General features: G+C 40.8%; 1 protein-coding gene across 1 annotated transcript; it reads left to right on the forward strand.

Moving 5' to 3' along the window:
• The first annotated feature begins 2,279 nt into the window (after positions 1-2,279).
• Positions 2,280-12,094, forward strand: LOC117458914 (uncharacterized). Its single transcript, XM_034099651.2, has 2 exons — positions 2,280-2,540; positions 9,088-12,094. Exon 2 carries the CDS (start codon positions 9,529-9,531, stop codon positions 10,480-10,482), a length of 954 nt encoding a protein of 317 aa, XP_033955542.1. The 5' UTR covers positions 2,280-2,540; positions 9,088-9,528; the 3' UTR covers positions 10,483-12,094.
• The last annotated feature ends 14,331 nt before the right edge of the window (positions 12,095-26,425 follow it).

The raw sequence follows: 26,425 nt of genomic DNA on the forward strand, positions 1-26,425 counted from the left end.
TAACGCTACCATTTTAGCCAAAACTCATAACAAATGTAACTAGCATATCTTAGTTGGTCATTTAGACAAACATTTTTTTCTGTGCAAAATGAATATTGCCATACAGGAATGAAAAGTCAATAAATAAACATGTTTTTAAAACTCACACGTTTTTGTTGTTTGTCACAAAGCGTGCACCGCCCGCTTTCAATATGGCCCATACAGCTACATTTTAAACGAGCTCCCTCCCAAAATAAGATTCCAGAATGTAATGCTTACAGGTCTTTGGTTTGGTTCTTTATATGATCATTATAGTTATAAAAACACAAGAGAATAAAGTAAACGGGTATAAAATACTATATGACAGTAAAAAAAGTTTTTGTTAATAAACAAGAATACAGTTTGAAAGGGGAGTGATTTATAAAATATCCATAAAGAAAAATAAAATCTGTTTACAGTTGTGTTTCATCTGGGTGTTGAGAGATGTATCCATAGATCTCTTAATTTTGCTCTCAAAATGCACCAGATTGATGCTTTTAACTTCAACATTTAAAAAAAATCTTCCTGGGGTAGCATGGGACCCCCCTAGAGGAGGTTAGGTCCGCCCCTCACTTTAATCATGTTCACATGGATAGAAAACTAAATACATTTGCACACATCTTGTGTCCATATCTTTCTGTTTTGGTGGTCATGCCACAACTGTGCACGTGCATGCATACGAGAGTCATGGTAAGATATCTGGATTAAGAGGTTGCTTTTTCTTTGCACAGAATGAAAGAAAGGCCGAATGAATGGGCTGTGATTTTAGTATTTTTAAGCAGAGGTCAATCATTTGTACGGCCCTCGGAGGATGTTGAACAAATTGAAATGGTCCTTGAGAGGAAAAATGTTCCCCACCCCTGGGTTAATGGGTACTTTTGGTTGCGGCTTCTGTCTGTTTTTCCTTCTGTTTTACTGTATATCATTGTGTATGTAATGTCTATGCCTCTGGAAATTTGAATTGGTATTTTCTTACTATTGTGTACAAATAGCAGTTAAGCTATTCATCATCGTAAAAGCAATTAACATATTAATTGATAACATATGAATGTATAACTCAATAATTTAGGTTAAAAACTATACTTAGTTAATGAGCCAGGGGGTTGGTTGTGCCAATGTAGATGGACCATGTCTCATAGTGACTTTTTAAAAGGTCTATAGTTTTGAAATGCATTATAGCAATGCAAGAATATAAGCTTTCTATATGCTATTACTCCTTATTTCAACCGTATATCATTGCAATTCTTTCAAAGAAATTCTACATTTATCAGAATTTTAACTCTTTAAATGTTTGTTTACGTAATGCCATTGCTTGTGGGGTATTTTTTTCTTTATGGAATAGATCAATGATTCGCAAAAACAAAATGCATTTGTATTTGTAAAGACAAACATGAGAAATTGCTATATATGGTCGAAAATAGTAAAAAGCTACATTTTGAAGTCAATGTCATAATTATTTTATGCTGCAAGATAGATCTAATATTGTGTTTTTTTAACGGTAATCTTTTAGGTGTGAGTGAACAAATGTATTTAATATAGATATTCTATGAATTTGCAGTTATTTATGTTATGTATAACTGAAATATTGGTATGTTTTTGTATTTCATGCCATCTTAATAATAATAGATTTTTTTTTTCATACCATGTTATAGCATGGACCAGCATGAAGTTCATGATGGTCCATGCTGGAATAACGGTTTTTGCGCCAGCAGACCAGCATAACGACCAGCAGTCCATGCTGGTCCCTGCTGGTTCATGCTGGTGTCCATGCTGGTCCAAGCTGGTCCAAGCTGGTCCATGCTGGTCCATGCTGGTCCATGCTGGTCGATGCTGGTCCACCAGCATAATGACCAGCATGGACCAGCTTGGACCAGCTTGGACCAGCTTGAAGTCCATGCTGGTCCATGCTGGTTTTTTCAGCAGGGTAGTTATTAAGTAAATTGTCTGAATAAGTGAGAAATGGATTTAACTTCTGTTAGACAGCTATCATACTGAATACATATTTACTATGAATGTATGCAAAAATGTATGGCATATAGCTGTCTAACAGAAGTTAAATCCATTTCTCACTTATTCTGACAATTTACTTAACCCCAAATAAAAGAACCCAATGAAAAGAGTTGTTAAATAATAGTGAAGTCACGTTGTAATAACAATAACTCATCTCTCTCTCTCGTTTTATTTTTCAGCTTTGCCAAAAGCCACTGTCTCAAGTGTCCTTCCTGGGTTGCCGTCCGGAGTTCTCCAATATGGCGGACCATCTCGCACATCCGCAGTACAGATCGGGCAGAGCTGCAGATCGGGTAGTGACAGTGACACCTACACCCTGTTAGAGAACTGCTGATTCGGTGTCCTTAGCTTGAAAATAAAAAGAGGTGGAGCTAATGCCTGCTCAGAATTACATGGCAGATTCAGCTCAATGCTGCCATGACTAAATGCCATCATGTTCCAAACCACATCAAGGATTATTTCTGAAACAGTATGGAGCTCAAATGTTTTTTCTCTTGCGGGTTTACTACAAGGTGAGTTCCCTTTTTTATTGTCTGCTGTTTTACACATGTGCTCTCTCGAGTACAGGTTAGCTCTGAGTGTTAGCATGCTAATGTAAACAAAAAAGACCATATTACGTCCAAAACAGTCGGGCATAGTTTCTGATAGCAACTTTCTGACAGTGCCGTGGGTCCACATTGCCGATATTACGTGATATGGGAAGCAAATCTGGATCAGCTCAGTTGTACCCCCGTTTTTAGAGATGTGGGTACGGAGGAAAAGAGAGAGGGTTTTGTTTTCTGACAATTTGTGAGTTCCCTGACACACCGGGGACACATATTTATGCATAAAAGACATACCAAAGTGCATTTTGCATGATGATAGGAGACCTTTAAAGTTAAAATTACTAGTCAGGTGGTTACTGAAGTCTCTAAAGTTAAACATTTGGTAGCGTGCTAGATAGATGCATATAATGGAGAATTTAATTGATACTATCCGGATATTCAGACTAATTTATAGGTTTCACTTCAACATTCAGTCTGACATTGTGTTCATGTCAGCCATTTCATGTTTGAGAGGGTCACAAATAGGGTTCAAAATCACCAGTATCATCACCATTTATTTCTTTCCAGTTCTGGAACAGGAAGATGACGCACACATGAATAATTTTGCCTAAAAAGCTGTGATTAGCTCAGCTGTGTATTCAACTGGGGAATGAGCAATCAATGAGCACAACACCAGACGTGTAGTATAAACTGTATAGTAGTTCATTCATTAATGTTGTCTGGCTGTGTGCATGGTCATATTTATGTATGGGAATAAACAGTATGGCCATGAATGTAAATGTGATTACATGTATGATGCATGATATGTGCTCGGAAATGCTGCCCTGTTTATTTGAAGGCCTGATAATTTAGAAACCTCAAGATTAATACTACAGCTGGCTGGTAAAGTATTTATTACTTCAAAGTGTTAACTTTTCAGGAAATAGGAATAACAGTCAAGGTTTGGCCTGATAATTTTAGCTTCACTGCACTGGCTGCCCATACATTTTAGGAATAATTAAAAAAACATTTTATATACTTTTAAATCCCTCAATGGCCTGGCCCTGACCGCTCTGAGCTGCTACACCCCTACACGCCCACTCGCCTTCTCAGGTCAGAAGATAACCTGCTCCTGAATGTACCTAGTCAAAGCTCATAGGGGACCGTGCTTTCGCTGCTGCGGCCCCTGAACTGTGGAACGACCTGCCTCTCCACATTAGACAGTCTAAAACTCACCTCTTCTCCTTAGCTTTCTACACTTTGTTAATTGTTGTTAAATTATATATTGTTTTTACTATATGTCTGTTATTTTTTCATTCTTGTTTATTTTGTGTTCTTACCTTTATTTGATTGTGAGCTGTGCTGGGTGATTTGATATTTCTTTGTACAGCACTTTCGACTCGAGGTTTTAAAGTGGATCGGATTGGAATGGTTTTTGTGCGAACTCAGTAGTGCTATTTTCTAGCTTTTAGAGATTTCTGCAGTAAAGACATATAACCCTTAAAGGGATAACACACAGACTGAAGTCCTTGATTTATCAGGACAATGACATATTGTGTTGTTGAAAGAAGTGTTAAAGACACTTGTAAATCACTGAAACATTTTTTGTATTAAACTTTATGTTTTTGTAAACAAAAGGGATTCATTCGACTGCAGTTTTACAGATCAATAACTTGAAAAAAAAAACACAAATACGGGCAGCAAAAGTAAACACACGATGAGTGTGATAACCGCTAAGGAGATAGTGGAAAGACAGGGTGAGAAAGAAGAAGGAGGAGGAGGACACATTGGAAATGTCATTATCGCGAAGACGAAGGTTTGCTTTGGAGCAGCATCTACACGACAAATCGACCTTCCAAGTCTGTGCCGCTCAGGAAACTGTTTACACAATTTGCTTATGCGTGGCTAATGTAATAACTCACAGCAAATACGCAGCCTGAATAAACACTATCGTTTCTCACAAGTGCAGAATTTGCAGAGATTAAAGCTCTATCCAATGACAAATTGTCCCTGTTTTGAATTTCACAGAATCAATAACTTGGCAGAGAAGCTAATTGTGTTGTTTTCCCATTTATATCATCAACAGAGTTTGCCATCTGCGTTTCATTAGGCTCGTTTGATTGCAATATGTAAAAGATGAAAGAAAGTTGATTCAACACGTGGTCATGTGATGTGCGGAGTAGAAAGCAGCTGTTTTCACTGTGCCTCTTGTTTACAGAGGCGTAGAAATTGATTAGATTAGCCTTGCAACGTGTTGTCAAACAAAGTCGTCAGTTGCCCAGGGACACACTGCGCTTTCTAACATCAATCGGTGGTAAACATGCAGATATGCTTTAATCTTGGGAACTATAGCCAGTGTTGGGAAAGTTCACTTTCTACATGAACTAGTTCAGTTCACAGTTCACACATTTTAAAATGAACTAGTTCAGTTCATAGTTCATAATTCAAAATGTTGAACTAAAGTTCATGGTTTCAAAAATGAACTAATTTATAGTTCATAGTTCTTTTTTCAATAAGTTGCTGCGAGCTATTATTTGTCTCCTGTACGATGTTAATGGGCCATTTCAATGTTTACAATATCCTCATAGGGCCGTACAAGTTATTGACCTCTGCTTAAAAAAACTAAAATCACAACTCATTCATTTCATTCTGTGCAAAGAAAAAGCAACCTCTTAATCCAGATATCTCACCATGACTCGCGTATGCATGCACGTGCAGGGTGTGGCGTGACCACCAAAACAGAAATATATGGACACAAGATGTGTGCAAATGTATTTAGTTTCCTATCCATGTGAACATGATTTAAGTGGGGGGGACCCAGACCCGGCGGCAGACATACATCTCTGGGCGGGCATTTGATTTACCAGGGCGGGCCCACCACGACACTTACATTTCCCGGGAAATCTGAATTGTCAACGGGGGGGCTGTTAGATGCTCGCGATTTGTCAACGGGGGGAGGAGGGAGGCGCTCGTGAATTATTGAAAGAGAGGGGTTTTTTGGTTAAGGCTGTTGACGGTCTTATGTATGCATTTGTAACGCTGTGCCAACTTGGGCAAGCACGCAGGCAAACTTGAGCGCACACAGGGTGGAGAGGTGGAGTGAGGTTGAGCGATGGAGAGAAAGGGAGAGAGATAGAGATTGAGCGAGGCAGAGAGCCTGTGCAGCGGTCTGCTTGCGCACAGAGCAGGAGTTTGTGAGAGAGCCGGCTTGAGAGTAAATGTCTCTTCAAAATATAATTGATTGCCAGCTGACATGCTTGCTCGTTGGTAACGTAGGCCTAACTGATTTCTTCTAATGTGCCTGCATCTGGCGCTGAGTTGCCATATTCCTTTCGTGAACCACTAGCAAGAGTAAACTAACTGACAGGCTGCTGTGCCGCATCTCACTCAAAAACCCACACGACTCAACCCAGCGAAAAACCAGTCTTGCGCGCAGCCTTTCATTCAGAATTTCCTAGCAAAATTAAAAAATGATATTAAACTAGTACACAAATAAATATTAGGACAAAGCCCTACAAATAACAACAATAAACATAATAATAAAACAATACAAATGTGGTATTCAGCCCTGATTAAAACAGCGGGCCCAAATCCTGGATGGGCGGGCCCGGCCCCATGGGGCCCGCCCATGACGCCGGGTCTGGGGGGACCTAACCTCCTCTAGAGGGGTCCGGGGGGCATGCTCCCCTGGGAAGATTTTTTTTTAAATGTTGAAGTTAAAAGCATCAATCTGGTGCACTTTGAGAGCAACATTAGGAGATCTATGGACACATCTCTCAACACCCAAACACAACTGTAAACAGATTTTCTTTTAATTTATGGATATTTGACAAATCACTCCCCTTTCAAACTGTATTCTTCTTTATTAATAACTGTCATATAGTATTTTATACCTGTTTACTTTATTCTCTTATTTTTTTGATAACTATAATGATCATATAAAGATGTGCCTTTACCTCACTGGTTGTAGACAAAGCTTCTTATATTCGTTAGCATAGCTAGCTAACCAGATGCTAATGATAACAACACAGTTATTGACTGTCTGATCAGTATGACAGATGAGCAGATCGCAACTGGGCTTTCAACTAAAGACACAGACACGCAGAAACTGCGGCATGTGTATGGACTTATCGGTACTGCAATTTCTGAAGTGCTGGAGTGGCGTTCCGGTGCTCTCCGTCAGAACTGCACCCCTGTCAGTCAAGACATATACCACGTGATGACACGTTAGGCTCGTGTTGTGTTCAAGGACCCTAACCTTGGCCAGGAAAAACAGGCACTCGCTTGTTTAATTTTTTTGCGGTCTAGATTTCTTTCATTTTTTTTTTTTTGCGTGTGTTTATAAATTACCTCGAGAGCCGTACCAAATTGTCTCGCGGGCCGTATACGGCCCGGAGGCCGGAGGTTCCCCACCCCTGCCGTAGAGTCTCACTCTGAGCGAGTGCTGCTGCAGCTGCTCTCGGCTTCGTCCATACTTCATTCAATGCTCGCCGGTTCCGCGGTTCCACATTGTTTCTTGTGAGGAGTCTGATATATTTAGTATATTTATATTTTAGTGCGACAGCCAGGGGTGACAGGCGCGTACGCGTCACAGGCAGCTTGCTGTTGCCAGATTGGGTGGTTTTCCGCATTATTTTGAAGCCTGTTTACGGTGTGTTTTAACTGGGTTTTCGGCTGAAAGGCATATGAAATCTGGCACACTTTTGAACGCCGTTATAATACAGTGCTGAGAATGAACGCACTTTTGAACGCCGTTATACAGTGCTGATAATGAACGCGTTCTCAATTACGTTCATCTAGCGGAAATACAGTACGTTCAGTTCACGTTCGCCCAAAATATGAACGCGTTCATGAACGATCGTTCATTGAACGCGTTCAGGTACATCACTGACTATAGCAATAAGCCAAACAAGACTATAGTCAAACTGAAGCACTTCTGAGACTGTAACGGTGCGTCCACACAGCAGCTTTTCAAAAATCTTGAAAATCTTGGAGCTGGGCCTGTCTGACAGCTTGGGGATTTTTTGCGAGCAATGCGACCAACAACCAATCACATGAATCTCCCGCCCCCGACATACAAAGCAAAAAAACCAGGGGATTTTATGCGAGCAATATATATATATATATATATATATATATATATAAACTCCCCAAACAGGCGAAAACCTACCAGTTTCACCCACTGTCTCTGCCACCTCCCTCCATGTTTGTCCTCCGGTTTGTATCCCGTTAATAGTTCTGGTCATAAAGAACCGGGTGATTTGCTACCGTAATTTCTCGCTTGGAATATGAGCAAATGAACTGCGGTCTGGTTCTCCCTGCTTACACGCGGTTTGATTGGCTAGCGCATCTAGATTTGCATAAACGTGTTTGATTGGCTGGCGCTTCCAGCTCAGCTTCAAAAGTTGAACATTGCTCAACTTTGGAATCCTGGAAATCTTCGCTTCGCTCCCCCACAATGCAGTTCGGCGAAAAGCGAGGCAAAGTGACGTCATCCCCATTCAAAGTCAATGGGCAGAGAAGTGGTGGAAGTTTCTTCTGAAGCTGCTGTGTGGACGTACCGTAACGGCCCCTACACACGGCGGCGTGCGTTGCCGCTTCAACGCTTCTGCCCATTCACTTTGAATGGGGTGACGTCACGATTCGCCGAACTGCATTGTGGGAGCAAAGCGTAGCTTCTCTCACGGTGCTCGCTGCAAAAGTAGAACAATGTTCTACTTTTGCCGCCTCGACGGAGGCGTCAGCCAATCAAATCCCTCGTATGTAAATCTGACAGTACAAGCACTAGCCAATCAAACCGGGTGTATGTTGGGAGAGCCAGTTCGCAGTTATTTCCCATATGTCAACAAATGGAGGAGAAAATTATCGTGGCGGTAGGGAATCACCCGGTACTATATGACCAGTCCCTCTTTACATACAGGGATACAAACCGGAGGAGCCAGGCATGGGGGGAGGTGGCAGAGACAGTGGGTGAAACTGATAGGTTTTTGCTTATTTTGGGAGTTTATATCCAGTGTACTTCGTTTGAATGGACAGCTAACAAGCATAGACAGTATATTTAGCCAGTATGGATGTAGCATGAATGCTTTGCTTTGTATGTCCGGGGCGGGACATTCATGTGATTGGTTGTTGGTCGTGTTGCTCGCGTTGACTCCCCAAGCTCAAGACACGCCCACCGCCAAGCGGCAACGCACGCCGCCGTGTGTAGGGGCCGTAACGAGGGATTTGATTGGCTGACGCCTCCGTCGAGGCGGCAAAAGTAGAACATCTGTGCTCCGTTTGATTTCTGTGTGATTTAGACGGCGCAGGTGTTCAGATGAGGTTTTCTCTGGTGCTTGTTTCCAAGTGGAGATAAACACTCTTATTAATTCATTTAAGTTAATGATGTGGTTTTAAAGTAACAATTTATCCTTTTTAATTAAAACATAGTTTGTGGTGCTATTATTGTTATTATTGAGAATGCAGTGAGACCTGCAAAATGTTTGTAATTTGTGTAGCATGTGAGCTAACTTTTGTTTGTCCTTTGTGTTTGAAGGTTTTCAACCTGATGAATTCTTGGAGCTGTCTTGATTAAATAAAGACAAAAAGAACAAATTCGAGTTGTCCAAAGCGTCCTCTGTTTCCCTCTAGCCTATCAAGTCAGGCTAAATCACTGAAACAGGCCAAAAACCTGAAGGACTTGACAGTTGAAAACCATGGGGAGTCACATTTTCGGATGGAAGTGAAATAACCTATGGAGCTGTGATGTACCTGAGGTGGGAGACAGATCGAGGGACTGAGGTCCGATTTGTGGAATCGAAGGCCAAGCTAACGCCGCTGGATCAAAAGGGAGATGCTGTCAAAGCAGAAACCTGCGGAGCAGTCTTTGCAGCTAGACTGAGGAAATATTTTGAAAGGCATGGTGGAATGGAGATTGAGCGATGGTTCCACCTAGTGGACAGCCAAACAGTCCTGGGAGCCATTAAGAGGGACAGTTATGGGAACCAGACTTTCTTCACGAATAGAGTTGGTGAGATACAGAAAGCTGGGCCGGCGGAAGACTGGTGGTGCATCCCAGGAACCCTCAATATTGCTGATCTCATTACAAGAGGAAGCGCTCCTGAAAAGAAGAGAAGAGACATCTACATGGCAAGATGGACCTGAGTTCCTGAGGTGGCCAGTGGAGGAGTGGCCTATCAGATCAGCTGGAGAGGTGGCAGCTCAAGCCAGAGAGAGTGTGGACAAGCTCCAGAGGAAGGCATTCTCAGCAGCCATAACAAGAGCTCAAGCCGAAATAAATCAAAGAGATGGCCTAGAAGACACACAGGGAAACATAAAAAGAGAGAGTCAAGGGGAGGAACCTAGTGCCAAGCAGACTCCTACCAGGACACTCACAGGAAAGACTGTGGAGGATCTGGTGGAGGTGAAAAACTTCAGCAGCCTTCAAAGACTTGTCAGGGTCATAGCCTGGGTACGAAGAGCTGCTAAAAAGTGGCTGGAGATCAAGGACCAACCTAGGACAGGATCAAAGGTGGGGGTAGTATCTCTGAAGGAAAAGGTCAAGGGAGCCACAATAACAGTGAAGGAGTTTGATGACGCGCTGAAATATCTCTTCCGTGCAGCTCAGGAAAATGCAACATTCCCCCACACTACCATGAGCAGGCTGGCGGTTTACAGACATGAGGAGTCAGGACTTCTGGTTTGTGGAGGCCAGATCCAGATGTTTAATGAAGACAAGACTGCAGTGGCGCTGATACCATTTGAAGCATGGGTATCCACATTACTGGCACAAGAAGCCCACAAAGCAAATCATGAGGGAGTGGCAGGGACCCTTCTCAGGATGAGGAAAAAGGCCTGGGTGATAAAAGGTCGACTTGCAAACTTGCAAAGAAGACGGTCGACAGCTGTGTTACATGCAGGAAGATCAGAGCAAAACGGTGCCAACAAATAATGAGTGACCTGCCACCTGAGAGAGCGGGCCCGGCTAAGCCTTTTGAATTCACAACGTTGGACCTGTTTGGCCTGTACGAAGTGAAAGATGAGGTGAAAAAACGGGTCAAACTCAAAGTCTGGGGGATAGTGTTCTGTTGCATGGCTTCAAGAGCCATACATACTGATCTGGTGAGTGACCTGTCATCTGAAGGATTCCTGCTGGCTTACCAAAGATTCACTTCAATAAGAGGACACCCTGCAAAATTGTGGTCGGATCCTGGCACAAACTTTGTTGGGGCCAAACCTGCTCTTGAGCAGCTCTACAGGTTTCTACACCAATTAACCAAGTCAGAGCTGGAAGATGAAGCTGCAAAACATGGGACTGAGTGGACATGGAAAATCCATCCTGCAGATTCTCCACATAGGAATGGAGCAGCAGAGGCTGTAGTCAAGATTGTAAAGCAGGCCCTGAGCAACCTTGGAGGAGAAGGAGTCTTCACATGGGGTGAGTTCCAGACCTTTCTCTTCATGGCCGCGAATGAGAGACCCATAGATGCCAGGACTCAGAGCCGAGAGGGCCTTGTGGAGTACATCAGCCCAAATTCCCTCTTGCTAGGAAGAGCAAGTCATTCGGGGGAAACGAGGGATTTCGAGTTTGAAGGCTACCCATACAAGAGGCTAAAAACTATCCAAACAGAGGTCAGCAGGTTCTGGAGGAAATGGAGCCAGTTGGCCAATGGTATTTATCCTTTAACGCCCACATAAAATCAATTTCAAGGACCGCCTACTTCCATCTACGTAACATTGCAAAAATCAGGCATATCTTGCCTCAAAACGATGCAGAGAAACTAGTCCATGCATTTGTTACTTCTAGGCTGGATTATTGTAACTCTTTATTATCAGGGAGTACCAAGAAGTCAATCAAGTCGCTTCAGCTGATTCAAAATGCTGCAGCTCGTGTACTAACCAGAGTTAGGAAAAGGGACCACATTACTCCTGTTCTGGCTGCCTTACACTGGCTCCCTATAGAACACAGGATAGAATTTAAAATTCTTCTTCTCGCCTACAAAGCCCTTAATGGGCAGGCGCCATCTTACCTTAAAGAACTCATTATACCCTACTGTCCTACTAGGGCATTGCGTTCCAAGAATGCAGGGTTGTTGGTTGTTCCTAGAATCTCTAAAAGTACAATGGGAGCCAGAGCCTTTTCTTATCAAGCTCCACATTTGTGGAATCAGCTTCCAGTTTGTGTTCGGGCGGCAGACACCCTATCCGTTTTTAAGAGTGCGCTTAAGACCTTCCTTTTTGATAAAGCTTATAGTTAGGGCTGATTAGATTCAGCCCCTAGTTTTGCTGATATAGGCTTAGTTTGTCGGGGGACATCTTACTTCTTCCTTCTCTCTGTCTATACCTGTGTACACTCATGTTCCGATTAACCCAGCTTCCCCAAATGTCTTTCTTTTTGGTGTCTATATACGCTGGGATCCGGAGTCATGGATGATCCTGCGGTCCTGTGTCCTGGATCGCGAGCGCTGGATCTTGAGTCGTGGCTGTGGTCCTGGATCATCGGTCCTGGATGGATATCCTCGTAGATTCATCTTCCTATTATACACACATGCATTTCCAAACATCTGGACTACCTATGTTGCAAATGTATTATCTTTTCAATTTACACACGGCATCTATTGCACGTCTGTCCGTCCTGGGAGAGGGATCCCTCCTCTGTGGCTCTCCCTGAGGTTTCTCCCATTTTTCCCTTTAAACTGGGTTTTCTTTGGAAGTTTTTCCTTGTACGATGTGAGGGTCTAAGGACAGAGGGTGTCGTATTGTCATACTGATATTCTGTACACACTGTGAAGACCACTGAGACAAATGTAACATTTGTGATATTGGGCTATATAAATAAACATTGATTGATTGATTGATTGGCCGGTCCGAATCTTTTTGTGAGAAACAAGTGGCACACCAGGAATCGAAATGTCGCAGTGGGAGATGTGTGGCTGGCTGACCAAAATGCCCTGAGAAGACATTACAAACTGGCCAGAGTGGTCAGTGTAAATACTGATGGAAAAGGTATCGTAAGGGATGTAAATGTGAGAACCTTTCCCAGCTACCCAGTCTCAGTTATGAAGAATAAAGTCTGTGGAGGGTACAAGGGACATCCAAGCAGGATCCCTGCCACTATTCTTCATAGAGATGTCAGGCGCCTTGTCATCTTACTTCCTGTGGAAGAACAGGCTTGATTTGAAGGTGAAGAGTGGTGTGAGCTCCATGGGTTAGAAACCAGGAGCTCAAGTGGGAGGTGTCGAGACGAAAGTCAATTGGTCAATATATAATATCTGTGAAAAACGGACTAATAAATAATTATGTTTTTTCATTTAGAGTATTATTATTATTATTATAGTATTGTTCAATACCAGGAGAGGGTATTTGTTTATTTTGATAGCGTGGGCTACTTTTCAGATGCGAGCTGTAGAAAAGATATGAATGCCGCTTCCGGCAACACGGCTACAAAAAGGGGTGTAGTTTGTGATGGCCGGTCTCTTGTTCTCAAAGCCACGGAGAGAGAACCAGGCGACAGTGTGTGTGAGGCTCCGGAGACGCCGTTGGTATGTGTATTGTGTTTATTTACTTGATCTGTTGTCGCACTTTGCGAGAGTGCTGTTGCGCAATCAGCTGTGTTTTTTACGCAGCGCGGTCTGCCTGTGCTCCGTTTGATTTCTGTGTGATTTAGATGGCGCAGCTGTCACAAAATACCCTGGGTGTAAGAGCCACAAAATGATGTTGCAAATGTATTATCTTTTCAATTTACACACGGCATCTGTAGTGTTGTCATGTTGTCATTTGGTATGTGTATCTTGCTTTGTTATAGACAACTCAGGAGACAGCGAGTATCGTTAACTGTGCTTTATTCCCGCTCTGTACTACCTAATAATCCGTGTCCCGCATATCACATTCCGGGTATCCACAACTCCGGACCAAATAGTATGTAACAACATTACATCCCTCCCTTATTTCAGATGAACATTGACATTTGATATTAACGAAATGTAAATAAGAATTGCAGTAAGAAAGGTCTCTTATTCTTAGTAATCAAATAAAGAAATTAATATCTCATTGTTTTAACTTAAATGACTGAGTCTTCTTTGTCACTAGCAAAAATGTCCTTTTTGTAATTGTTCAACTATCTGCAGTCTCTTGACTTCTTTAAGTCATATTTCAGCAATGAGACGTTGTGGTGGTCTCCTGTTTGTTCTGATTGAATATCTGGCTGGAACAGGACCTTCAGGGTTGATATTCTCGTTTTGGAGCTGATGAGTTTCCTCATCTGGTGGGTCAGGAAGTTGTAGATCCAGATCATCCTCTTCGTCAGTCATTCCTGAGTCAGATCCAATAGGAACTGAAGGTGGGAGCAGTTTGAAGTGTGAGGAGTTTCTTGTTATCTCATGTCCTGGGCGAGCTGCTGTCACCATTGATCCTCTGATCTTCACGATGGTGTAAGGTTTGCTTCCATAAGGAGTCATGAGCTTGCCTTTGATATTCTGACGGCATAGCACAATGTCACCTGGTTTGAGGATAGAAGGTTGAGCTCTGTTTTTGTGGTCGGCATGCTCTTTCATGCGCTGCTTGGCACGCTGATCAATATCTTGGAGTTTGGTGTCAGGTGTATGATGTTGAGTCACATGAAGAGCGGGGAGAGTGGTGTTGAGTTTTCTCCCAAACATTAACTCGGCTGGAGTCAGCTGTGTAGTACCGTGTGGGGATGCACGGTAATTTCTAAGAAAACTGTAGAGGTTCTGTTTCCATGGTTTTCCTTCAGTGTGTGTGTGGAAAGCATCCAATGTCTCACTGTCATTTTGCCTGGCTTGTCTGAAAATATAGATCTCATATTCAGGATTTACTTTGGGGCAGAAATAGGTTTGCAGGCTCGCTATGGCCGTATCGTAATCATCAGCGTCTCCCGTTCCTGGCAGCGTGTCAAATATGTCATACACGTCTGATCCAGCATAGTGCAGCACTAGCGCACGTTTTTGTGTATCCTCCTTTATGTCTAATGCCACTAGGAAGTTGGTGAATCGTTTAATCCACCTTTTCCACCTCGAGCCTACAGAGCTGGGTTCAGTGTGCACATCAAACTGCGGGAAATGTGGGAGATTGGCCATGGTGCGTCCCGTGGATGGATTGGCTAGCTTGTTAGCCTTATGTGTTAGCCAACGTAGTTCGCTTACCGCTTATCCAGAATTGTGGATGTTTTATTTCTCTTCCCTCATTCTGCGATGTGTTGCGGTATCCTCGTCGCCAGTTGTAGTGTTGTCATGTTGTCATTTGGTATGTGTATCTTGCTTTGTTATAGACAACTCAGGAGACAGCGAGTATCGTTAACTGTGCTTTATTCCCGCTCTGTACTACCTAATAATCCGTGTCCCGCATATCACATTCCGGGTATCCACAACTCCGGACCAAATAGTATGTAACAACATTACAGCATCTATTGCACGTCTGTCCGTCCTGGGAGAGGGATCCCTCCTCTGTTGCTCTCCCTGAGGTTTCTCCCATTTTTCCCTTTAAACTGGGTTTTCTTTGGAAGTTTTTCCTTGTACGATGTGAGGGTCTAAGGACAGAGGGTGTCGTATTGTCATACTGATATTCTGTACACACTGTGAAGACCACTGAGACAAATGTAACATTTGTGATATTGGGCTATATAAATAAACATTGATTGATTGATTGATTGATTGATTGATGTCTGGGGAAATGTTTTATGTTCGCAGGACAGATTGTGTATTCTTGAATTTCATTTGAATTGACACCACCATTTTAGTTTTGCTTTGTGTTTTGCTATGGTTATGTTTTTTTTGTTGTTAACAACAGGTGATAATCCCGTGAAGCAGATTTCAGAGTGCATGTCTTACAGTTTAAACTGAGTTACAACAAGTTCAGTTGTTTATCAGAACCCCACTGATTGAAAAATAATTCAACATTTTTCTTTTACTGGGTTCTGAGAAGCGAGACTGAAAAAGTCTCATGTGGGCAAGTCAACTTTAAATGAAGGCAACTTGCTGTGAAAACAAAGCAAACGAAAGGTGTAGTCATTTGACGTGTGTGTGTGTGTGTGTGTGTGTGTGTGTGTGCGTGTGTGTGTGTGTGTGTGTGTGTACACAACAATTGAAATGTGTTCTTTTCTCAGATGTTGCTGAATAATATTAAGTCTTTTTGATGATAGCTGGTAATCTGACATTTTTTTTAATATTCTGTTGATTGTTTTGAGCAGCTATTGCAATACAAAATGATGTGTGAACAATTACCTTTTTATCTTATCTCGTTATTTTAGCTATATATGAACCAAACAGAAGAAGAACATTTGTGCATTACAATGTGTTGTTTGTTAGACATCTAACAATGTTTTGAAGTGGACAAGATGTGATATAGTCCAGGGTTGCTAAAAATCTAATATGCATATAAAAACTACTACGTACACACCAGCAGAAACCTGCATCAGCAGGCCAGATCAAAGCCTTCATCAGAACTAAAGTTTAGATTGATTGCAGGCAGTGGAAGAAATAATTATCTCAGCAGGCAGAGAAATAACAACAACTGTAGGTGGAATTGCTATGAAACCTGTTGAAGTCGCTGACGCTTAACTGCACACAAATAATTGACAGATTGCATCTATAACAACATCTGACATTCATCAGCAAAAGAACCCCACACTGCCTGCTAACACAATCCCGGAGCATTTCATTATCCTCTGATTTTCTCTCTCTCTGTGAAAAGACAAGGATGGAATTAATCAAAAACAGCATCAGAGCTAAACACACTTGCATGCACATTGTAAGAAAAGATGTAACCTTCCCAACAAAGTAGAGACGATTGTAAAGATCAAAATGAAAGTCATGTGATGCAGCTGAGCTTCTCACAGGCGCTGTCTCACACTGTATTTTCAAGATAACCTTCAGGATAAGATATCTTTCCTCGAATCCATACCTGATTCGACTGTAGGAACCATATGGAGAGGAAGATGTTGAGGATGCTCTATAACTCTTACCTGTCAACTGTGTCGATTATATTATCCCGTCAGTGGACCTGTATCAAGGCTGCGTTTCAGCAGAGACGCTCACATCGGTGAACCCCCCCCTCATCCCTCCCCCTCTGTAACCGAAACTTTGCTGTTGATGATACATGTTGGATGAGCTCGAATGCCCTCTATTTCCATGCTTTCCAACCCCAATCCTCCCTTTTCCTCTTCCCTCGTCCCCCCCCTTTCCCACCTCTCCATCTGTTATTCAGATGAAAAATTGTCCAAACATTGTTCTCACCACTTTCCATAAACCAAAATAGACCTGGCCTACTAAAATGGCCCCTTCTTCACCTTCCCACTGGAATTTAGATAATAATATTTCCTTGAACTATTCATATCTTAGACTGCACTGTAACTTTTATCCATGTATTTTTTCTTTTAATGTTTATTTTATTAGCTTTTCTTTTTAATGACTGATTTTAAATGCCATTTTCTTAATATCTTTCATTTTTTGTAAAGCACTTTGAATTGCCTTGTGTTGAAAAGTGCTATATAAATAAACTTGCCTTGCCTTAAATATATAAAAGTAAATATCCTGTTCTCTAGTTTTCACTTTAATTAAATTAGTTTTCATAACTGGGATATTTTTTAACATTTTCTGGCCGGTTTACAAGTACATTTTGACAGCATGGTAGGATCTACTTAAGATCTTCCCAGGCAATTTTCAAAAAGTGTGTTTATTTAGTTATTAAAATTGTTTAAATCTAAAATACATTTTAAATAAGTTAAATACAAAATGTCTGAAAAGGCTATTTATACATTTGAAAAAAATGTAAAATAGTTTATAATGCCTACTAAGAATAGATTACACATTTGAATAAAAAGATGCCTTATGAAAAACATTAGCAGTAGAAAATGTTGGCACTAACACCAGTCTTACACTAACCAATGCATCAGAAAACACTTTTTAAAAAAATGGATCTGAATAAATGTTCATGCTTTTCTTCTAATCTTCAATAAAAAATCCCATTCAATGTATAAATAAGTCAGTACAAGAGGGCAAAAAGTCCTGTCGAAACCTAATACATGACACTGACAGACACACTTAGACGCACACATATATGCTCACTCTGGCATTCACTCATACATATTCACCACCTGCAGTCTGAGTGGAAGCAGTGGACCTAATCTCTGCCACATACTGTTGTGTGTAACACGGCATCAAAGATGCATGCACAACATTTTGGAGAGAGGTTACACCCCACGACTGAATGGCTTTCATTCTGTCTAGTTCTGATCGGTCTGATGTATTTTTGTAGTCGTAGATTAGCAGTTTATCTCTTTGTGCAAGTCTGCAGACTCAGTTAGTCCCGAACTGAGCCTTGCGCTGTTTTTAAAGAACAGAGTTCTATCAGCCGAGAAGCAGAAGGGTTATTTTGTGGTTTCTCTAACTAGGTTTTGCTGAGTAATGAAGGTCGCTCGGTATCTTCTCTGTGAAAAGGCATGGAGCTTTATCTCTGAATTGCAAATGGAAATGACTGCGGAATTAAGGTCACCCTGTGGGTCCATAATAATGTTCTGTAATGCTGAAATGAATTGAGTACTTCTCCCAAGGACCTCCACCGCCTCGAGGGTTGAATTCAATGTTTATTTATTTTTTATTTATATAGCCCAATATCACACATGTTACATTTGTCTCAGTGGTCTTCACAGTGTGTACAGAATATCAGTATGACAATACGACACCCTCTGTCCTTAGACCCTCACATCGTACAAGGAAAAACTTCCGAAGAAAACCCAGTTTAAAGGGAAAAATGGGAGAAACCTCAGGGAGAGCAACAGAGTAGGGATCCCTCTCTCAGGACGGACAGACGTGCAATAGATGCCGTGTGTAAATTGAAAAGATAATACATTTGCAACATAGGTAGTCCAAATGTTTGGAAATGCATGTGTGTATAATAGGAAGATGAATCCACGGGGATATCCATCCAGGACCGATGATCCAAGACCACAGCCACGACTCGCGATCCAGGGCTCGCGATCCAGGACACAGGACCGCAGGATCATCCATGACTCCGGATCCCGGCGTATATAGACACCAAAAAGAAAGAAATTTAGGGAAGCTGGGTTAATCGGAACATGAGAGTACACAGGTATAGACAGAGAGAAGGAAGAAGTAAGATGTACCTCGACAAACTAAGCCTATATCAGCAAAACTAGGGGCTGAATCTAATCAGCCCTAACTATAAGCTTTATCAAAAAGGAAAGTCTTAAGCGCACTCTTAAAAAACGGATAGGGTGTCTGCCGCCCGAACACAAACTGGAAGCTGATTCCACAAATGTGGAGCTTGATAAGAAAAGGCTCTGGCTCCCATTGTACTTTTAGAGATTCTAGGAACAACCAACAACCCTGCATTCTTGGAACGCAATGCCCTAGTAGGACAGTAGGGTATAATGAGTTCTTTAAGGTAAGATGGCGCCTGCCCATTAAGGGCTTTGTAGGCGAGAAGAAGAATTTTAAATTCTATTCTGTGTTCTATAGGGAGCCAGTGTAAGGCAGCCAGAACAGGAGTAATGTGGTCCCTTTTCCTAACTCTGGTTAGTACACGAGCCGCAGCATTTTGAATCAGCTGAAGCGACTTGACTGACTTCTTGGTACTCCCTGATAATAAAGAGTTACAATAATCCAGCCTAGAAGTAACAAATGCATGGACTAGTTTCTCTGCATCGTTTTGAGGCAAGATATGCCTGATTTTTGCAATGTTACGTAGATGGAAGTAGGCGGTCCTTGAAATTGATTTTATGTGGGCGTTAAAGGATAAATCCTGATCAAATATAACACCAAGATTCCTTACAGTCTCACTGGAGGCCAAATTAATGCCATCCATAGTTAGTATATCTTTAGATCATTTGTTTCGTAGATTCTTCGGGCCAAGTACAATAACTTCAGTTTTCGTCGTGGTTAACATCAAAAAGTTTAAGGTCATCCACGTTTTTAAGTCCTTAAGGCAGTCTTGAATTTTATTTAGATGATTAATTTCATCAGGCTTGATTGATAAATATAGTTGAGTATCATCCGCATAACAATGAAAGTTTACAGAATGATTCCTTATAATATTGCCTAACAGAAGCATATATAATGTGAACAAAATAAGTCCGAGCACTGAGCCCTGTGGCACTCCATGGCTAACTTTGGTTTGCGTGGAAGATTCATCGTTAACACGTACAAACTGAGAGCGTTCAGATAGATAGGACCTAAACCAGCCTAAAGCAGTTCCCTGTATGCCAACTAAGTGCTCTAGTCTTTGCAATAGGATATCATGGTCGATAGTATCAAATGCAACACTGAGATCGAGCAAAACAAGAATAGAGACAAGTCCCTTGTCAGAGGCTATTAGAATGTCATTTGTGTCTTTAACCAGAGCTGTCTCTGTGCTATGATGTGTTCTAAAGCCAGACTGAAAATCTTCAAATAAATCATTGTTTTTTAAGTAATCACACAACTGTTTTGCGACCGCTTTCTCAATAATTTTTGAGAGGAATGGAAGATTAGAAATAGGTCTATAGTTGGCTAAAACCTCTGGATCAAGGTTGTGCTTTTTAAGAAGCGGTTTTATCACTGCTACTTTGAATGATTGTGGAACATAGCCTGATAATAAAGACATATTCATAATATTTAATAAAGAGGTGCTAATTAATGGAAAAACTTCCTTCAACAGCTGAGTTGGAATTGGGTCTAACATGCACGTTGATGGTTTAGAAGAGAGAATCATTGAATGTAATTGTTCAAGGTTTATGGCTGAAAAGCATTCTAGTTTACTATCTAGTGTAATATTAGAACTTAGGTTTCCGGGAGCTGTTGATAACACTATACTGGTCAAAGGCAAGAGGTCATTAATTTTGTTTCTAAGAGTAACAATTTTATCGTTAAAAAAGCACATCAAATCATTACTACTGAGTGCTATGGGAATAGAAGGCTCAATCGAGCTGTGGCTCTCTGTCAGCCTGGCTACAGTGCTGAAAAGAAATCTTGCATTATTCTTATTCTCATCTATTAATGAAGAGTAGTAGGCTGCTCTCGCTTTACGCAGTGCTTTCTTATATTCATTGAGAGTAATATGCCAAATTAAACGAGATTCTTCAAGTTTAGTGGAACGCCATATCCTTTCAAGTTGTCTAGACTTTTGCTTTATTTTGCGGGTTTCGGCATTATGCCATGGAGCTAATCTATGTTGTTTTATTTTCTTCTTTTTCAAAGGAGCAACAGAGTCTAATTTTATTCGCAGCGCATCTATAGCACTATCAACAACATGGTCAATTTGGGGTGGTGTACATTTTGTATAAGTTTCCTCCCCTACATGCAGACATGCTATCGAGTTAAGTATTGGTGGAATCTCTTCCTTAAATGTGGCTATAGCACTAACAGATAGGTTTCTGCTGCAAGAGCTTTTGACTAATGCTTTGTAGTCTCGTAATAGTACTTCAAAAGTTACTAAGAAATGGTCGGATAAAGCAGGATTATGCGGTTCTACTAATAGTTGCTAAATTTCAATACCATAAGTCAGAACAAGGTCGAGAGTGTGATTATAGCAGTGGGTTGGTTTATTTACACTCTGACAGAAACCAACATAATCTAATATAGAGTTAAATGCAACAGTAAGGCTATTTTTTATCATCGTCAACATGAATATTAAAGTCAGCTACGATAATTACTTTATCTGTTTTAAGTACCAAAGTTGATAAAAACTCAGAGAATTCTGATAAGAATTCTGAATAAGGACCTGTTGCACGATACACTGTAACAAATAAGATTGGCTGCAAAGTTTTCCAGGTCAGATGCGTAAGACTAAAAACGAGGCTTTCAAAGGAGGTATAATTTAATTTTGGTTTAGTATTGATAAGTAAACTTGAGTCAAAGATTGCTGCAACTCCACCTCCTCGGCCCGTGCCTCGAGCAATATGAGTGTTGATATGGCTGGGTGGAGTGGCCTCATTTATGCTGACATATTCTTCATGTCTCAACCAAGTTTCAGTGAGACAGCATATATCAATATTATAATCTGATATTAAATCATTTACCAATATTGCTTTAGATGCTAGAGATCTTATGTTTAAGATACCACATTTAATCTTCCTGTTTGGTTGCACTGTAGTAGTTGTTACCTTTACTTTTATTAGGTTATTATGTATGACACCTCTATTAGGTTTTACCTTAAATTGTCCTTGGGCAGACACACACACTGCTAATATTGGGTATTTTATTGGGTTCGGGATTCCTATGGATGACTGCCTAGGAGAGAGCGCAGAGAAGCGTGTAAGACTGCGACTCCGCCTCCTGGTCTCAACTCCAGTTTGTCATGGATTAAGTCCACAAAGCCCTGAAATGTTTGCCGAAATGAGATCTGCACCTTCCAAAGTAGGATGAATGCCGTCTCTCTTAATCAGACCAGGTTTTCCCCAGAAGGCTGTCCAGTTATTTACGAAGCCCACATTGTTTGCTGGGCACCACCAAGACAACCAGCGCTGAAATTATGACATGCGGCTATACATGTCATCATTGATCAGATTGGGGAGGGGACCAGAGAAGATTACGGTGTCCGACATTGTTTTAGCATAACTACACACCGACTCCACATTAAGTTTGGTGCATTCTGATTGGCGTAAACGAACATCATTACCACCGACGTGAATAACAATCCTACTGTATTTACGTTTATTTTTAGCCAGCAGTTTAAGATGCGCCTCAACGTCGCCCGCTCTGGCCCCCGGAATGCATGTGACTGTGGAGGCTTCGGTCTCTAAATTCACGTGTCTCATAATAGAGCTACCAATAACCAGAGTTGGCTTCTCAGCGGGTGTCTCGCTGAGTGGGGAATATCTGTTAGATACGTGAACTGGTTGGTGGGGACTTGCGGGTTTCGTGTTATGCCTCTTCTGAACAGTCACCCAGTCTCCCTGCTGCTCGGGAGTTGCCGGGGGACGGCTAAGAGGAGCTACCGTTGGCCGGTCCGCACTGGCTAACATGGGCTTTACTGTAGCTGAGTTACTTTCTAAGATGCGGAGCCGGGCTTCTATGGCTATGATTCCCGCCTCCAACCTAACAACTATACTACATTTAACACATGTATCCCTACCAGTAAAGGAGGCCGGGAAGTAACCAAACATGAGACAGGAAGAGCAGGAAATAACACCCGAGGGTGGGGAAAGAGCCATGGCTAGCTATCAAGCTAAAGTAGCTACAGTTAGCAAACCCGAAAAGAGTGTAGGCAACTGTGGAGTTACAGTCGCTAAGAGAAGGAGAGTTGTGAGTGCTTAAGCTGTAGTAACGTGTGATTACAACGTCAGGCAGTTTCCGTGATCAAGAGTTTTAAAACGATCGATTAAGTTAAGTTAATAAGCTATCAGCAACAGAACAGGCACACGTGATACCCGGAGATGACAACAACAACAACAACAACAACAACAACAACAACCGGAAGTTACAACATGCTCACCGCAATAGGTTCCTCCTGAATTGAATCCATTGTTTGTTTGGAACAGATAATATTTAAATCGGTCCAAATATATGTTTATGCTAATGTCAACAGCTAAAAGGAACAAACACTTAGACATGAAAGGAAATAGTTTGTCGCTGTGTTTTTGCATTGAAGAGTTCAAAACTGTAAATAACTGATTAAAAAAAAAAAAACTAATTGCAACACTTTTTACACCAAGACTGCAAAAGGTGGTGTCACATTTTCAAATAATTGTCAAATTGATAGATATGCATGTTTTACGTGGCTTTGAATGTGAATACATTGGTTGTAATAATAGCCTTAGCTTTGTATTTAAATGCTTTTAAATTAACAAGATTAAAACAATGTCATCAGCTTGCAAATGTAATGCACACCCTTGGTCCCCTAACATTTGACTTGTGACTATTTATATAAGAAGTAAGGACTTCTGATGGACCCTTGTCAAAGGTTACAAATCTATATATTACAAACAATTAAACCAAAGAGCAATGTCCCTATCTCAGGTTTATTTTAAGGTCAATATATCCAAGGTGTTACGGTGAGTAAGGGGAGAAACTTTAGAAAAGTCCTAATGCATGGAACATAAGTCTTTTTTTCTTTCTTATTAATAATCTCTTCAACCATCAGATTTATGACTTATCTCCACAGCACTGTCAGCAGCGCTAAAGCAAGGTCTGGATCCACACATTATTATTCTATGAAGAAAAAAAACACTGGCTTGTTTGTTTTTCTTCAAACAAATCACAATTGTCTTGGGCGCCACTAAGGCCATGATTGAGAACAACAGAGCCTGTGCAAAATAGATAACGGTGATAGCAGAAGTGCAAACTGCAGCAAGGAATTGATTTGCTCCATTAGATATTGTTTTATGTTCTCCGGATTACTTAGGATAAAGATCACTAATTACAGATGAGAAAATCAGAAAGGGCTGGAAACATTAGATACATTGTGTTACAAAAAAAAAACTATTATTCATTTTTTGTTGTTTCTCATAGGTCAATTGCTTTGGCTAAAGTATATTACAGGATAAGCCCAGATGTTTCCAAATATATCCTTAAAAAATGCTTGGATGCTATATACAGTATACAATGGAAAAGTTATTGGTCACTCACCTCCTTCTTTCTGGTAATAAAGAGACTTCTTCTCAGTGCAATCCGCCGTAAGAAATAAAGTACAGAAGTCCTGTGCAAAAACGCATTTTTAAATGTCAGCCGAAGATAATGTGACAATTCAGCAGTTTCAGACAAAAGGTGGTTTTGTATTATGATTTAGTGCCGTATTAAAACGGAAAAAAGTGAACTTGTGCTTTTGGTCAGTCAATTTTTCTGTCAAGCATAAAGGTTCCATTATGCGTGTGCAATCATCAGTAATTGCACAATTGTAAACCTGCCGTAAAGCTTTGTGTGCAATTTGAACTTTTGCCCCACCAATGGTAGTAGCCAAAAGAGAAATACACTGTGTCAAACAGAGCTGTGTCATTGTGTTAGTCTGAATAGGTGGCCACTTTGTGCTAGGAATGTTCAATTATTTTTCCATAAAGAAAACCTGAGTAATTTGAAAAATACCGTAACATCCTACACACAGGTAATAAACTAAACAAAAGGGTTTAAATTAAACACATGTACAACTTACTTAGACAATTAGTTCTAAAGTAGCAATTGTATTTGTATTTATGTCTCCAGTCAAATTAAGGTAAATATGTATGTTGATATCCAGTGCACCAATGCTTACAATCTGTTGCTGGTAAGCTTAGTTGAAGCATGATGCGTAATATGTCTCTTATGGTTATTAAAAATTAACAAAGACATATGGATTTTATTGTTAGACAACTACATGTATAAAACATGTACAAGCCTTTGGAAAATAACTAGACCCAGTGCCATCTGCCCTTTGATAGGCCACATTATCACATTAACATAACTGATTTCACAATGACAAATAGACAGTACAATCCCTCAAAAGTAGATTTCAGATAAAAAAACAAAACAAAAAACACTATTGTGGATCCGCTAATTACAGGCGGAAATAAGAAAACTGAATTGTCAGCAGTGTATTGCTGTTGTCCATCATGAGCCTTTTTAAAAATAACCAGCAGTCTGTTGACTGAAAATATGTGTCCATTCCATTATAGCGAAGACCAACATATATACATCTCTCTATGATGATTCAATTTTAGTAATGCTTTCTGGCATTTTGTGCTGCCCCTTCGATATTGCAAAATGAAACAAATACAACAAGAATAAAGTTTTATTTTCCTCAGACAAACACACCGTCACAAACTTGGATACTCAACAGTAAGGACTCAAATGCACGACCCGGGAGCCAGAGGTAAAGCATAATAAATATACTTTATTTTTTCCACAAAAGATATACAAAAGAAAAACACTCTTATGAGGTGACAAAAAAGGGTCCAAAAAGATACAACAAAAAATTGCTCACAATATGAGGAATTCAACTTTCAATAAGTTTCAGAAGCATAAAGTAGGCTTGAATAAAGAAGCAATCGATGACAAGCAGAGTACTGGCATGAGGACAGGACAAGACGAACTGACAAAGAACACATGGGAGACAGGGGAATTTAAACACAGGATAACAAGCAACCCAGTCTCATAGCATTTCGTGTTCACCAACACGATTTTTAATCTATTGATTCGTGTTCACCAACACGATTTCCCCCTTTTTTTGGTGTTGCACAGCACGATTGTAAAAGCATGTATTTCTACTGATAATGTGTTTCGTGCCTGCAGCACGTCTTTTTCTCCGGTCGGGTCGTGGAAGACCGGAAGCTGTGTGGTTCATAAAAACATGTTCTTACTCAATATCAAGCCACAAATATTGCTTTTATTTTAAATCGTATAATTTCGGACTTTTGTTGCCGTCTGTGAGGAAAATAAATGGGGCTCAGAGCCTCAGGATACTAAAATCTGTATTTTTTAAAATCTTTTTTTCCTCCTAATTTGTTATTCTTTTCAAAATAACAAACTCTTATTTACTCACCAATAACACACAATTATCCTTGCTTTTATTTATTGGTTTAATTCCATAATCTCGAGCTTTTTTGGCGTCCGTCAGGAACTGAATTTCAAAATAAAAATAACCGGAAACAGACGTAGGCCTCTAGGAGTTTAGGATGGCCGAAGACACTACACTACCCATAATCCCCAGCTATCGTTTAGGACTACAGTCCCCGTGATTAATCTTCAAGCTCTGGGATTGGATGTTGGAGTGGCAGTGCGCCAAGGTTACGCCGCGTCAAACAGCTGTTTGAAATGGAATGAAACCACGCCAGACTATCCAAAACTGGAATTGAACGCCCCCCAGAACTACACATGCTGGCTATTGTGTTTCGCAAAATGTTCTATGGGACGTCTCTACTGAACGTTTTTGTTTTTCCCACAATTAGAAGTTGCCAGTATTAAACATATTGG

The sequence above is a fragment of the Pseudochaenichthys georgianus genome, chromosome 14, assembly GCF_902827115.2.
Source record: "Pseudochaenichthys georgianus chromosome 14, fPseGeo1.2, whole genome shotgun sequence".
In the NCBI taxonomy this organism is placed as follows: Eukaryota; Metazoa; Chordata; class Actinopteri; order Perciformes; family Channichthyidae; genus Pseudochaenichthys; species Pseudochaenichthys georgianus.

What these genes read in the sequence shown, in the direction of transcription:
- LOC117458914 (XM_034099651.2), top strand. Translation starts at nt 9,529, where the DNA reads ATGGGAACCAGACTTTCTTCACGAATAGAGTTGGTGAGATACAGAAAG.